Source organism: Athene cunicularia (genome assembly GCF_003259725.1).
Source record: "Athene cunicularia isolate RWA chromosome 4 unlocalized genomic scaffold, athCun1 chr4_part1, whole genome shotgun sequence".
In the NCBI taxonomy this organism is placed as follows: Eukaryota; Metazoa; Chordata; class Aves; order Strigiformes; family Strigidae; genus Athene; species Athene cunicularia.
The window spans coordinates 27,895,286-27,909,863 of NW_020799098.1; the positions used below are offsets into that span (position 1 = coordinate 27,895,286).

Below are 14,578 nucleotides of genomic sequence, written 5' to 3' on the forward strand. Positions count from 1 at the left end.
TTAAACAGGGGGCGGCTCTCGTAACGCCTGCGTGCCCGAGACTGTGCCCAGACTGTGCCCCTCCTCATGCTGTTGTTCTCCGAGGAGTGGGGCGCTGCCGGCTCCGGGGGGGCTCCTGCGCTTCTCCTCCCGCGGCTGGCTCCTTGTCTAACGCCTCGTTTCAGCATGTTTTGTGCATTTTTATGAATGGGGGTGTACCGGGGCACAGACCCTTGCTGCCTCTCGGTACACCCGCTATTGGCCCCAGTTGCCAGGCCTTGGCAAAAGTGGGCTTGGTATCTCCCGGGGTGGTGGAAAAGGGCATTTCATGTTCCTGCCAGGCGTGAGCTGATTCGTGCATGCAATAAAAATGGTCAAATTATGTGTCTAATCAAAGCAAACAGTTTTCCAGATGAGTTAGGACCAGTATCTTCAGGATAAAAGCTAAACTGGCTGTCACTAATGAACTGCAGGGTTTTACAGGACTTAAAACAACAGCCAGTTAAACTTGCTACAAGGAGCATGTAGTACCAGACTGTCTGATTTGCCTGAATCAGAGAATATTTAGGTGTCTGAAAAAACAGTTTTGGATTTAGCTGAATCGTAAAAACACTTTAGAAGTTAGGATAGTGGTCACCTGAACTCAGACTGGTTTCCTCTTGCTGTCAGCCTTGAGTCAGAGCTCAGAGAGTTTTATTTCTGCAACGAAAGGTTCTGCTGACAGGTTCATGTTTGTTGACATTTGGAAGTGGGAGGTGAAACTAGCTTAGCTACAGAAACTGGGTGTTGAGCAAACCAGGTGGCCTCAGAGATTCGTCTCCTTCCTCAGTCCTTCCAAGTAATCTTCAGAATAGTCAAGTGGGCAATAAAGTATTAGTAATTTCTGGATCAGCCTTCTCTTCCCAGCTCTCAGGTGGCTCTTCGATCAGTAGAGTGACATACCACTTTACATGCAAGTGGAACAAATGACGTGTTTTTTAAAACTGGCAAAAGCCACTCAGAACAAAAAACAGAGATCACAACCATTCAGAATTACTCTTCTCATCTGGCAGGCAAGACAGGTGAAAAAATCCAACGTCTCTTTGTAAATGTGAGCAAAGATTGTATTTCAGAAAGGAGAGAATCATGCTGTGGGAGTCACTGAGTGACTTACTACAGATGGCATGATTAAATTTTCATTATTCAATGTTGTAAAGTCTGCTGGGGAATGGAAAACTTAAGAATCAGTAGAAAAAGTAGCAATAATGTCATATGGAAGGGAATTAGCCTGCCATTCATCCCCAGTTAAAAACACCATTCACAAAAAGAGGGAGAAGAGTGCTATTTTCTTCACTGTAGAAACCCAGCATGCTGATAGAAAGCTGCCTTTACCACTGTGGGTAGCTAAAAGTCCACCCTTAACAGTTTTTATCTTCATGCATTCTTTTAATTAAAGGCAAGAAATGTTGTTGCTTCTCACATAAAGCCCGTGGTAACTGAGTGGTTGTGGTACAACCATCACTGATCTGGTTTAGCATCATTATAAGGTATTGAGAGCTAAGGGATTTAATTCACTAGCAACCCCTTCTTTTTTTTGACTTGGCCTGATATGTGTTAACTAAGAGAAACATTTGTGCTTGAAGGACTTCTCTGTAATTGTCTTTTGTAATTTAATAATTATATCAACATTTAAGTCTATGTAAAATATTCTTCTAAGACTATGCCAATAATTAAGAATTTTGAAATACTTTCAGATAGAGATGCAAATTCCATTTCTTTTACATTATCCGGTTGGAACTTCTAGTAATGATAAGATGGCAGAATACTATCTATCCAACATACTATGCAAAAGTAATTTCATGTAGATGTAAATTCTTTGAGATTTTAATCTTCAACTGTGGGATATGGACATACCCATCTTGTGGGATAATTTTTATGAAGTCTGGTTTAGCAATACAAAACAATTCTCGTTGCATAGAAACTCTCCTGGTAAACAAGGAAATGTCATTGCACAGCCTGAAAATCCAATAAAACTTCCTGTAGTATGTTTGTTGTACAGTATGGCCCAGGAAAACTGGGAGGAGATACTTATTCTAGTTCCTTACTTGTAAAGGGTGGTATTTCCCTGTGTTAGTATCAGTATTGTCAGCTGCAAATTAAGATACGCTGTCAAATTTCATATAATTTTTAATACTTCTGATATTTTAGATATTCCTTCCTAAACAATATTAGATGAATTATCCAAGGCTGCTTCTTGTTGATTGTGCGGTGAATTACTTTTGACAGTTGTTAGTATTTCCTGAGTTTAGGTATGAACCAACACAGAGGCACATCCTTTTCTGCCAAGTTTCCAAGTGTTTGTTTCAGTTGGAAAAAAAAAAAGAGTGAGTGTATTGCAGATGGTCACTCAGCAGGATGAATCCTTCATGTGTCATTTTAATTACAGGGGAAGCACGGAAAGCAAAATTATTTGTTGTATCCAGTGCGTTATATGAATCACAGTGGACTGAGCTTTTGTACCTCTGCATGAGCTGTTTTATATTTTAGCATGTTTTCACAGTAAAACCTTGCTTTCAAAAAAAGGTTTTCCTTAAAACCTCTTCTAGACTAGTTTCTTTGATCCATGCTGTTTGTGTGATGCAGTCTACCATGAGAACCTGTGAAACTTCTGCCTAGACTGCAGTCAACCCTGTTGCAGCATTGCTGCCTGGCCCCTGCTTCCCCATGCAAAGTAACGACTGCTTTTGTTCCTGGAAATGCAATACCTCTTCTTCCTTTAAAAACACGTCTAGGCTGATGGCAGATGATATCATTCCCACAGTCTGTCATCCCAGTGATGTTGATAAGGCTTGGCTGGCAGAGAATGTGAAGCTTCAGTCTTAGCTCAGGATCACCCAGCTCGGCAGCTGTGTTGCAGGGATAGCCAGGGGGATGGTCCCTTACAGGCTGCGCTCTTCCTCCAGCTAGGGCCTGTTGAAGTTAGACGATAATTGCTCTGAGGTGTAATGAGGCCTCCACCTCAAAATTTTACTAGTGGTTAAAGATCTGTCTCACGCTGCAGTCTCTGAACAGTTTTAATAAAACATATTGTTGCCCGTATGCGCAAGAGTTTGCTCCCTATATAGATTTTTTTCCTTCTATTTTTTAATTTGTTTTTTTTCCAAATCTCAGCATCAAATATAAAAGCAGAATCCTGAAATAGTGGCAGACTTACTCTAGTCGGCAAGTTCTGAAATCATGGATTTTGCTATAGGTTGGGTGGTCCCAGCACAACACAAAAGAATCCTTTTGGGGTTTCAGGTTAGCTTTTACAATTTCAAGTTGAATTTTACATCAAAGGTAATATTTTATTGTTGCATTCCTTGGTATTGCCTTAATCATTGGACTGAGTCAATGTAGTGCAAAATATATATAAGGCATTACAGGGGTGGGTCATGGCCCGGGGCAGCATTGTGTATGTTATGTGGATTTTGTGAGTTATTTGTATGGTCAGAAGTGATAAGTGCTCTGGGAAGACATGGAAAGCAGTGAGCAGGGTGAGGATGGGGTTCTTCAGATCTGTGCCTGGTTTGTGAATCACTTACCCTCCTTTTTCTCCTCCCAGGTGCTGTGCTCTCTTTTCCTTGCCATGACTCCTGCCAAGCATGGTGCCAGATCATCAATGTGTCTGAATCACGCTCTTCTCTCCTCGCCTCTATGGACAGGACTCTCAATGAAACAATCCAAAGCATCTCAACACCTGCTGGAAGCAAATACCAGCTTTATGTTGGCTTGGCTTTGGCAATAGGTTCCAGTATCTTTATTGGTTCTAGTTTCATACTAAAGAAGAAAGGACTTCTGAAACTGGCAGACAAAGGAGTCCCCCGAGCTGGTAAGTGACGGTGCCTGCCTTGTTCCTGCTGGGGACAGAAATGCCTCTTACAATGTGGCAAAATCAAGGTTTGAGTCACAGATCACACATTTAAAACTGTCATAATTGAAAACTGTCATAATTTAACCATGATCAGAAGTCCTGTCTTGGCTAGGAAGGGAAATACAGTATTATTTCTCTGTGTGTGATTCCAGGGACTGGGTTTTCAGAATTCCTAGGGCTATGGGGGCAGAGGTGGGTATTAAATCTAGTAAATTGGTGGTATTTCCTCCCTGACAGCAGTTAGATACCAAATAAAATTCTCCATCTTACCCTTTAAAATACCTTTTCCTCTTTTTTCCATCTTCTTTCCTCCTCATCTAAGACGGAAAGTGTTAAGATGATAACTAAGTTGTTTGTTTTTTTTTTTTAAAAAAAAAGGTGGTGCAGTGAGCTGTAGAAAAGGTACTTATTATGCAAGTTTGTACAGTTAGTACAACTATTCTTTCATCAAAGTCAACAGATGAATAGCTAGAAAAAGACCCATTGGACTAATCTCATCATTCCTTTGCATGGATTTAAATATATAGCATTAGCAGGTTTTGTTTGTTGTGTTTATTGCATTATACTGTTCCAGAGAATTTGGTTATTTGAAATGAATGTGTTACTGAATGTTCAATATACTTATATTTTATGGTAAAAAAAATCATGCATGCAGTGGCCTTTTTATTTCTAATTTCTTTCAATTTAAATTATAAGCAGAGTCAAAATGCATCTGACTGTGTATGAATATATTGGATCTGACCTGGGAAAGCACTTTGAAGCATTTCTTAAGTTTATCAACAATCTTCATGGACATTTTACTTTTGCTTGGAACTTTCCCTTTAGTCAAATAACATTTTTCTGAAGTCCAATCCACAAAGCAGTAGAGTGATTAATATAAATGTCAGTCAAAATCAAACAAAATATTCTTCTCATCACATCCAGATAACATGTTCTTTTAGTACTTTATATGACTAGAGGCAAATGTGAAACTGTAGTTTAGTTTGTTATAATAATGTGGTCTCTTTCTTCTAAGGTGAGATTATTTTTCCGCTTTCAGGACAGGGTGGATATTCTTATCTGAAGGAATGGCTTTGGTGGGCTGGATTGCTTTCAAGTAAGTCACCTCTTTCCTTTCAGCCTATATATAAATGCTACATAAAGCAGATTTTTGAAAAATAGATTTATTCCTTGATTTTTCACTCCCTTCACTTAAAAGAAAAGTCTTTGCAATCACCTTTGTGACAGAAGCCATTCTCATATCCCATCTCTCAAATATTCTGTTTACTCTTTACTGAACAGCCTTTCTTTAATACCCAGTCAAAAGCGATGGGATTGAATCAGTCCAACTTCTAGGAGTACTTAGGGGAAAAATATTTAACTTCCTTCAGCCTTTATTATGTCCAGAGGAGGTTAGATAATTTTGGAAAGAAAGTTTGCATATATAGTGTAGCAAAAAGATTCTGGTTTATATTTGCTATCATACAAGATATTGATATTCCTTTTATTCCTCTCCCCCACCTCAACCTGAAAGAAATGTTCTTTCTTCTGCAGTGGGATTAGGAGAAGCTGCAAACTTTGCTGCCTACGCCTTTGCACCTGCCACTTTAGTTACCCCCTTGGGTGCACTGAGTGTTCTCATAAGGTTAGTACAAACTGGGAACAAACCTTGATGGATGAAACATTCACTGTGTGAGGGGAAAGTACTGTCTTTGCCTGAAAGCAGAGAATTTTAGTAAGAAAACTGGAAAGCAATATATGGAAAAAATGGGGTTTGTTCCTCAGCAGAAAGATCTTTGCTTATTTAGAGCTGAATTTGATGAGTAGAGGGAGTAAGAAGTCTTGTTCCAAAGACTAATATATGCTTTCCCAACAGCCTTCCACCTATATTATAAAATATTTTTTATCAGCATATACCAGGTATACTGCTGATGCACAGTGGTGAAAGGCTGTAAATTATCTCTTCCTAGAGGACTGAAGCTTTCTTAAAAAGCCTTATCCTGTTCTTCAGTTGTGAAAAAACTTCAAAAGAAAATACAGTATTCCCCCATTAAAATGTTTACAAAATAATTTCTTTTTCATAGGAGCATAATTTCATATTAAGACAAACTTAATAAGCATTTTGGGCTTTTTTGGTATTTTCCAAGTCCTGGAAACAAGGCAAAGAAAATGTTAGGTTTTTTTAAATCCACAGTTAAAATTTGTGGTTCTTTTGAAATATGAATGCCCTTCAAATGCTCATTTCCAATGTAGGAAGAAACAAATAATTTCTAAGTTCTTAAGCACATACATTAATATGGCTACCACAGAAGCAGAAGAGACATGGATTATGCTTACAACAAACATTCTGGGAAATAAATTATTAACAAAATGGAATGACTAAATTTTAAATGTAAAACTATTATTTTTAAGACCTGAGTATACTATATGAAACACTGTGTTTAAAACCAAACCTGGGCCATGTATTTTATTTTTTTTAGGATGCTTGCAGTAATCTAACTGCTAGAAATGCAGCTGTTCTGTCATAGCAAAATCAGTGTAAGTCTGTGACCTACAGATGTGCTGGGATCAGCGTGCAGGTAGATGCAGACTAACTGGCTGCCTGGCTGCTGCTTCATAAAACAGCCTGAGTTTTAACATTCTCTCCTTTGATGTGGATAGCAATCTTTTCAATTTTCATGAAACAGAGAGGTCATGAGAACTTAATGTCAGTGAGCTTGTTACCGTTGTGTGAAAAAATGGCTGTAATGTGATCAGTGGGTTGAAAAACTGTGAACGTGTCGTCCACACACTATTAAGCCTGTGTCTGTGCCCTAAGGTTGTGCTCTAGCTGGCTGGTCATGTGCCTTGTGCTGTGGCCTCATTTGGGCCATGTTACTTACTATTCTTAGGTTAAATCTTGAACCCCTTGGAGAGCCTGGGGTCAGTCCTCTTAAAAGGGGAGACATGCCTTCTCTGTGCTTTTGGGGGAGTCCTGGGAAGCCAGGCAGAAGCTGTGCCTGGGTGGGAGAGCCCAGGGAGGGATGAGGAACAGTTTCCAAAACTTATGTGCATTGGTTCTAATGATAAATGAAGTGCTTTAAACCATTTTTGGAAGAACAGTCGATCTACAGGTGTGTGAGAGTGCATACCCCTGACCCAGGCAATCAGTAATGAGAAGTTCCTTGAGCACTTCAGACCCTTTACAACCTGGAGGGGAGGAATCAGGTTGCTAACCCCCCCTAAAACCTGACCTGACCTGCTTGGTCCTGACCAACCTACTTGCAAAACTCCATAAAATTTGATTGTTTCAGGCTGGTTTCCCATATATCAAAATTCAAAAGAGTTTTTAAATTACTATCATGTTACACAGATATTGAATGTCTCACATGGCTAGTGGAGCTGAACCTTTTATTTCTATTTTGCCAAACAGCGCTATATTGTCATCCTATTTTTTAAATGAGAAACTGAATATTCATGGAAAGCTGGGCTGTGTACTGAGCATTTTGGGGTCAACAGTCATGGTTATTCATGCCCCTGAGGAGGAGGAGGTCACCTCGCTAGATGAGATGGAAAGAAAGCTGCAAGATCCAGGTCTGTATGCAATTGCAATGAACTTGTGCTACAGTTCATAGAGAAGTGTTCAGGACACTGAATGACTTTTAGCATGTCCTCAGGATGTAGTCTGGTATTTTCTCTCATGCACATTACTCTTCTTCCCTTTCCTCTTTCTTACAGTGTTTGTTACATTTGCTGTTCTCCTAACAGTTGTTGCCCTCGTGCTGATTTTTGTTGTGGCTCCAAGGAGAGGTCAGACAAATATACTGATCTACATTTTAATTTGCTCACTCATTGGTGCATTCTCTGTCTCATCTGTGAAAGGCTTGGGCATTGCCATTAAACAAATGCTGGAGCAGAAGCCAGTTTATCGACATCCATTGGTTTACATTTTGGTCGGCATCTTAGTGCTTTCAGTCAGCACTCAGATCAACTATCTCAACAAAGCATTGGATGTGTTCAATACATCTCTAGTGACACCTATTTATTATGTGTGTTTTACCACAACGGTTGTGACATGCTCCATCATCCTGTTCAAGGAGTGGAGTAGTATGGACCCGGGTGATATCATTGGAACTCTGAGCGGATTCTGCAGCATCATCATTGGCATTTTTCTATTGCATGCTTTCAAAAATACTAATATCACCTGGAGTCAGTTGATGTCCAATGTTGCCAAAGAACCATCATTACACTGTGAATATGAAACTTGTCACACTTCACTGGAGAGCATGGAAGACCCAGCTTTGGTGTATGAGGAGGACAATGTTTTATTCAGTCAATGAAGCTTTCATGTCACATTTGTCACTGAAGTATCATGAATTGCAGATTCAGTCCACCTGTGTCTACCAGAATGCTCTTCTTTTCTGCAATCCTCTGGAAAACTATGTAAGTTGAGCATGGGCCACTCCTCTGTGTGCAGCTGTTGGTAGTAAGGAATGGAAATGTCCAGTAATTAACATGACAGACAGAAACGTGATGGTGACTGTATGTTAGGCAGTGGAAAATCTCACCCTTTTTTATGCAGCATCTCCTATTGGAGAATTTTAGCAAAAAGAATGGCCTTTGTAAAAAATGTTTACAAAGAGCAATTTTCCTATCATGATAAAAGACAATCCTTGCTGAAATGACAAGCACTCTTGTTTTTATCTTAGTGATGGCTTTAATATTTCTGGTTTTCTTTCTATTTTTATAATTTTTTTGTCAAGCAAACTTGAAAATACTCTACATGAAGGATATTCATTGGAGATACAGTATGAAGCGAACAGTGTTTAATCCTTTTAGCTTTTAATATAAAATTTTTTTTTATTTTGATTCAAGATTTTTTGACTTTTGATCACCTACCAATGAACCTTGAATAGACATCACCAAAATAATTTATGAAATATGGTTCTTGGTAATCAGTCTCTTTCAGAATCCATTTTTAACAGCAAAGTCTTAGCTCTTCTAGCCAAAGAATCCTGAATGGATTGTGAATCACTGAACCTGCATGTACCTTTTTAATTCAAAACTATGACCAAATTACATTTTAAGAAAAAGCAAATTCATTAGAGGCCTGAAAACAGTTGCTGTTGGCTTAAAAAATGACGTATAATGAAAGAATATTCAAAGGCAGATGACAACTGGAATGTGCAATTAAGAATTTCCACTCTGTTTTATACTACTTTGAGGCTTAAGGAGGGACTTCACTTTAATACTTCTTCCTAATATTGCTATCTATTCATCAAAATCAGTTTAAGCTTTTCAAATTCTTTTCATTTTCCAGAAAGTTATCATTGTTTCTTAATAGCAAAACAGCCCTGTTATTTTATATTCCATTATAAAAGCAAAATCCATTTCCAGTCCATGTGCTATTTCCAGAAATACTAGGTAAATATATGGCTGTAAACAAAGCTTGAGAAACATCAAAACATCTTTTGTTTTAGTTTGGCCTTTTCATCTTTTCTAAAAATGACTATTCACCTCTATTAGATGTTTTAGCTATTAATCTACCATAAACCTTGAAGATTACTATCTGTTCCACAGTATGCTCCTCAGTTGTGGTCACTGATCTTTATCTGACAAAAACAGCTTGCACAGTCCATGGTTTACTCGTTACAATCCCCATTACTGCCACTTCATGAGCAAATGTGTGGGTCATGATGAGCTCATCAGAAAGGTAGTATTTCCAATTCTTGGGTTTTTAAGTGTGAGTTCAGAACCTTTGCAAGAGGATGCTAGCATTTCGCAATTAAAAACTGATTTTAATCAGCTTGGATTTATATGCCAGGCAGAACCTCCTCATGAAACAGGCTGTGTATTCTTTAACGTTCGAAGAGTGTAGTGAAAGTGGATGCTTCAGATGGATAGCAGATTGTTCTGTGAAAGAAAGCTCATAATTTGTCTGTAAGAACAAAATGGTTGCTGATGATATTTTGATCTTTCATACATGTTTGTGTTGTGCAGTTTCAGTACTTCTTTTTGAAAGACATTAATGAAACGTCTCACTTGCTGATTATTTTTAATGATGCTTTAGAAGCTATCAAAAACTAGAAAATAACACTAGGGGTACTAGATTATAGTTTCTAAATTTTAAGCACTTTTTTTTTAAATGTCTAGATTTGTAGTTGACATACCTACAGGAAGAGGTAGAAATTGTATCAGTCAGCTGTAATTTGTTTGTAAACTCTCATTTTTACAGTGAAAAGCACACCTGAAAACTGTGATACCGAAGGTTCTTCTGCTTACAGTACTTTTTAAAATATTGCAGGTAATTTTGCTGCTGTAACTAGAAGCCCAGAAGACGCCATTAGGCCGTGGGTATTCAGGTTATCACCTGTGATTACCTACATTCAGTAGTGCAGGAGGTGTCAGCAATGTTATCCCAGCAAAAGAGACATTTTCACAAAAAATGTACTTGCCTTGGAAATATAATGACCATGTGTACAGCTATGGAATATTTTTCAGCTTCCCCAGTGATGATACTTGCATTAGTTCTTTGCTGTTAAAATTCACGTGTTAAGCTTCAGAGAGGAAAAAATATAAATCAGCTTTCATTACTTCTTATTAATGAATATTTTGGCTTAGATAAATACTTCTTAGTGAATACTTTGGCTTCATCAGCCAGATTCAAGCCACAAAATCTTTATAGTTAAAAACAGGTAATACAAATAATAAAAAGACTGAAGGTGCGGTTTTCTTTACAGTTTGCCTTTTACCAAAAGCTTGTATTGCTTTTCACTGTGAATTACTCGTACAATTTAAAGAATAACTGAAGAAAATATGGATTGACCCTAAAAGGAGAAAAAAAAAAAAGCCTTTTTCATGGCCTCTCTATTTGCCTATACAGTCATCACTGTGGTGTGACCAAATGGGTTCTTTGGACGATAAAGCAACCAGTCCTGTTCTTGAATGGATGTGTGTTGGCAGTTTTTAAAGACACATCGTAATACTTTATTTGAGAAGGGTCTCAAGTCCTTTTATAGAAAGCCTGGGCTCTTTTTATACTAACTCTTGGCAGTGAATTAACTTGTACCAAGCAAAAATTCTGTATATTCTACTGGACTTGCATATCTGATTTTATAGAGAGATAACATCTACTAGGAAATTAATGTTATTTTCTTACCATGTCAGAAAAACAAGTTAATGCTTATTTTCATCATGTACAGGAAGTCTATCACGTTAAGTAGTAAATTATTGATTAACTTTTTGTATAAGAAACATTTTCTATAAGAAATTCTATTTTCTATTTTTGAAAGTGTATTTAGTTATTATTTTGGAATATTAATTTTTAGTGAAATTATGCTAATATTTCTCTTGTAATAAATGATTTGTGGATTATGTACTAAATGATCTGTGTTTTTTAAGCAAGAGATAAAAAGGAGTATAATTTGTCTTTCTGGTAAGCATTTAAACACTATCTAGCTGATAAATTCAAAGAGAATAATTTTGGGTTTAGCAGCTGGTACTATGCACATGTAAGTGGATTTTAGATGAAGAAGGTCTGGCTGATGTCCTTGTAGTTCATGTGCATCTGACCTGATCATGGCCCTCTATTTGTAGCTTTGACTTCTACTAGTTTTTCTGATAGGAAAGAAAATTTTCTACTCCCCTAGAAAAGCCACGTGTGAAACTATTATATATTCACCTTGAGCTTAAAAGTCTATGATGTTATGATGGAACTGGTGGAAAAAGTAGGGGGAGATAAGGAGGTTTTAGCTTCTCTTACAAAATAACCCAGTTTGTCCACTCTGGTGTTCTGTAGAAAGCATTGGCAAAAAACATTTAAAAAAACATTTAATGATGATGATTAGTAGTCAAAAGAAATGGATTATTATTATTATTATTATTATTATTATTATTATTATTATTATTATTATTATTATTATTATTATTATTCATTATTATTACATGGACAAAAATAATGGGCAAGTGAAAATGCCTTCCCTTCTAAACTAGGAAAGAAAACCCAAAGCTGATGTGTTAGGGATCTTTCTCTCATGGCTAGTCTCAATGGAAAGTATTTCAGTGAGTTGTCAGGTTTTTCAGGCAGTGAAATGAAGGATATTGTCTAAAGTAATTTGAAGTATTTTGGAAAGTGGGGCAAATAGTTAAGATCTAGAACAAAGAAAACCTCAGAGGCAATACGTTACTAACCAAATTATGGCTTCTAAATGCTGATACAAAACAAATCTTGGCAGCTTCTCATTACTAGCATACCTCAGGACAAATTAATGGGCAATTAAATTCATTACATAGCTGCATGTACTAAACGTAGGTAGGTCAAGACAACTTGGATAGGTGAAATAATCTGCAGGGAGTTTGGAAGGAAGTACATAGGTTATTAGTTTCTATAGAAACCTGTTCTATAATACCATCTTCCTTTATCTGCCTTGCTAGCCACACCTAAAACAGCCATGCTATAAAAATTTTTCGTCCCAAAGACTACCAATTCATAACTTCAACCTCTTTACTCATCATGGTTTTGTCCTGGAGCTGTATGGGGAACTACATTTAGCAAACGCCATTCTCTTGCTGTTCAAATTCCAGCAAAACAAAACTGGCAAGTGTGCTTGTTAGAAAATACTCTTTTAGCAGAGCAGGTTTCTTCTTTCTGGCAGTTTTCAAATGGAGCAGACGTTCAAAACAGGATGGTGAGGCTGAGCAGGAGCCAGGCTGATGGTACATGGGTGGAAGTGGTGTTGGTGATGTATGTTACTGTGTCTGCAGGTCCCCCTTGTTTGTGAAACCTTACAGAGACAGGGTGAAGAAAGTTAGTCTGAAAATAACATGACACTAGAGATAAATGTCACCTGAGCTGTACACACAAATAATTGATATGCATTTCTCATCAGAAGTACTTTTGACGAAGGAAGTAATTTCCCTTTCCCATTCTAGTTTGTCAGCAATGCAGCTGTTTTATAGAAAAGAGATATATCCTAAGCAGCTGGCACAGAGAAGCTGGGAATTCTGCCTTTTTTAACTCCCATCCATAATACTGACTTGATGCAACTTTTCTGATGTTTGAACAGGAAACGGCAGCTTAATTTTTACAAATGTTGAGCAATCATAAAGCCTTGGACCAGACATTCCCTATGTGGAACATGAGCTCTTCCAGCTCTGTCTTTCATCACAAAGGCTTTACAAAAAACAACTATCAGACATCTGTTTGCCCACATGTTCCTTTATGGTCAGTAAGATGGGTGGCATTCACTGTTCACCCATATAAGTACTTTCATTTTTGCCAGTTTGAGTATAGTTACAGTTTGAGCTAAGCTCAGAGGCACCATGAGGACTAAGGTGGCCTACTTAGTCTTTATGGGTGTAGCTGTTCCAGTAAGTACGTACACTGTAGATACTTGACCTTTGTCCTGTAGTCCTTCCTTGTTGCTGATTAAGCACTGGTTTCACTGACTCTGAAGCATGTTCTAGTCCTTTTTCATTTATTTACTCTCAGCCTAGTGATAGCAGGTAGTTAAATTTATCTGTGTCAGAGTGTTAGTAACAGCCTACTCATAATTCCCCCAAAGCAAACTACAGAAATATTATATTGAGAAGCTGAAGCCTAGTAGGCAAGCATTAGTGGTTCTGTGAATTAGACATGTTCCAAGAATGGATGCTTATTCATCATGGAACAACTCAGTGAAATGGGTGTGATCAGGGTGCTTTGAGTACATAAACTTAATGGAGCTGCTTTTTACTGTACAATACCATCCTGTATTACATATTAACTTGCAGTAATAAATGTGGCATAACCAGTTTTACAAGAGCCATTAGAAAAGATGCCCTGTGTATTATTAAAAGTCTCCATGTACTTTTTATATTGCAAAGACAGTTTGAATTTTGCGTTTGTAGCGCATCATCTGCTGAAAAGCCTGGTACTACTGTGGCCTGGGAATAAACTGTGGTGAGCTCAATGAGTGTACTGTGCTGTATAGATCTGTATTTAGTCATAGGTCAGAGAAGGAATTAACGCTCATAAAGAAGTAAATTATAAAAGTAAACAGTGACATCAGTTGGTGGCAATTCTCCTAGCAGATTATATGAAATTATAAGGATATCATGCTTCACTTGAAGCACAAATGTCTTAGAAGTGTATTTGAAGGTACTCCCAAATGTTCAAACAATAGAACTAACAACTTCATCTCCCAAGGGATGATAACTATCAAAATACTGTTGCAGTAAATATGAATGATTAATGCCAGGAGTTAATTTGACTCAGAGATGCCATCATCTTCTGGAAATTCAGAATTTGGGGTGTTTGCTATATTTCATTTTATTGTTACAGTTATTTAATTTGGAACTGAAAATTAAACTGTGGAGAATGCAATCATTCTTTAGTTAGTGTGCTTTACATATTTTGTCTACAAAGTGCTATAAAACTAACTATTGTGATGTATTTACCTATAAATAATTCAAAATGCAATCAGATACTTTAAAGAACCTATTTATTTGTAATGGTCTGACTATTTTATATTAAACAATTATGAACTTCATCTGCCTTGTCTTCTCTATAATATATTTGTGTCAACCACAATTAAGATTTAAAATTAAAAGTAAATAATAACATAAGAAGTAGGGTTACAGACATTGTCCATGTCAGGTATCCATATGAGCTAGACCTGTCAGGTTCCAGCTTTTATCATCCATTAATCATTCTGGGCACTTGCAAGAGGAGGACTAAGACAAGCATGGGCATTTGAGTAGGCAACAGCA

At 37.4% G+C, this 14,578-nt stretch overlaps 1 protein-coding gene across 1 annotated transcript; it reads left to right on the plus strand.

The window, feature by feature from the left end:
* Positions 1–3,504: 3,504 nt before the first annotated feature.
* Positions 3,505–8,475, plus strand: NIPAL1 (NIPA like domain containing 1; the record flags this gene model as incomplete). The annotated part of the gene is made up of 5 exons (XM_026846972.1): positions 3,505–3,829; positions 4,911–4,967; positions 5,405–5,495; positions 7,263–7,423; positions 7,568–8,475. Coding segments are annotated over 5 exons (1,236 nt in total), but the record flags the coding sequence as incomplete, so codon positions are not given.
* Positions 8,476–14,578: the final 6,103 nt, after the last annotated feature.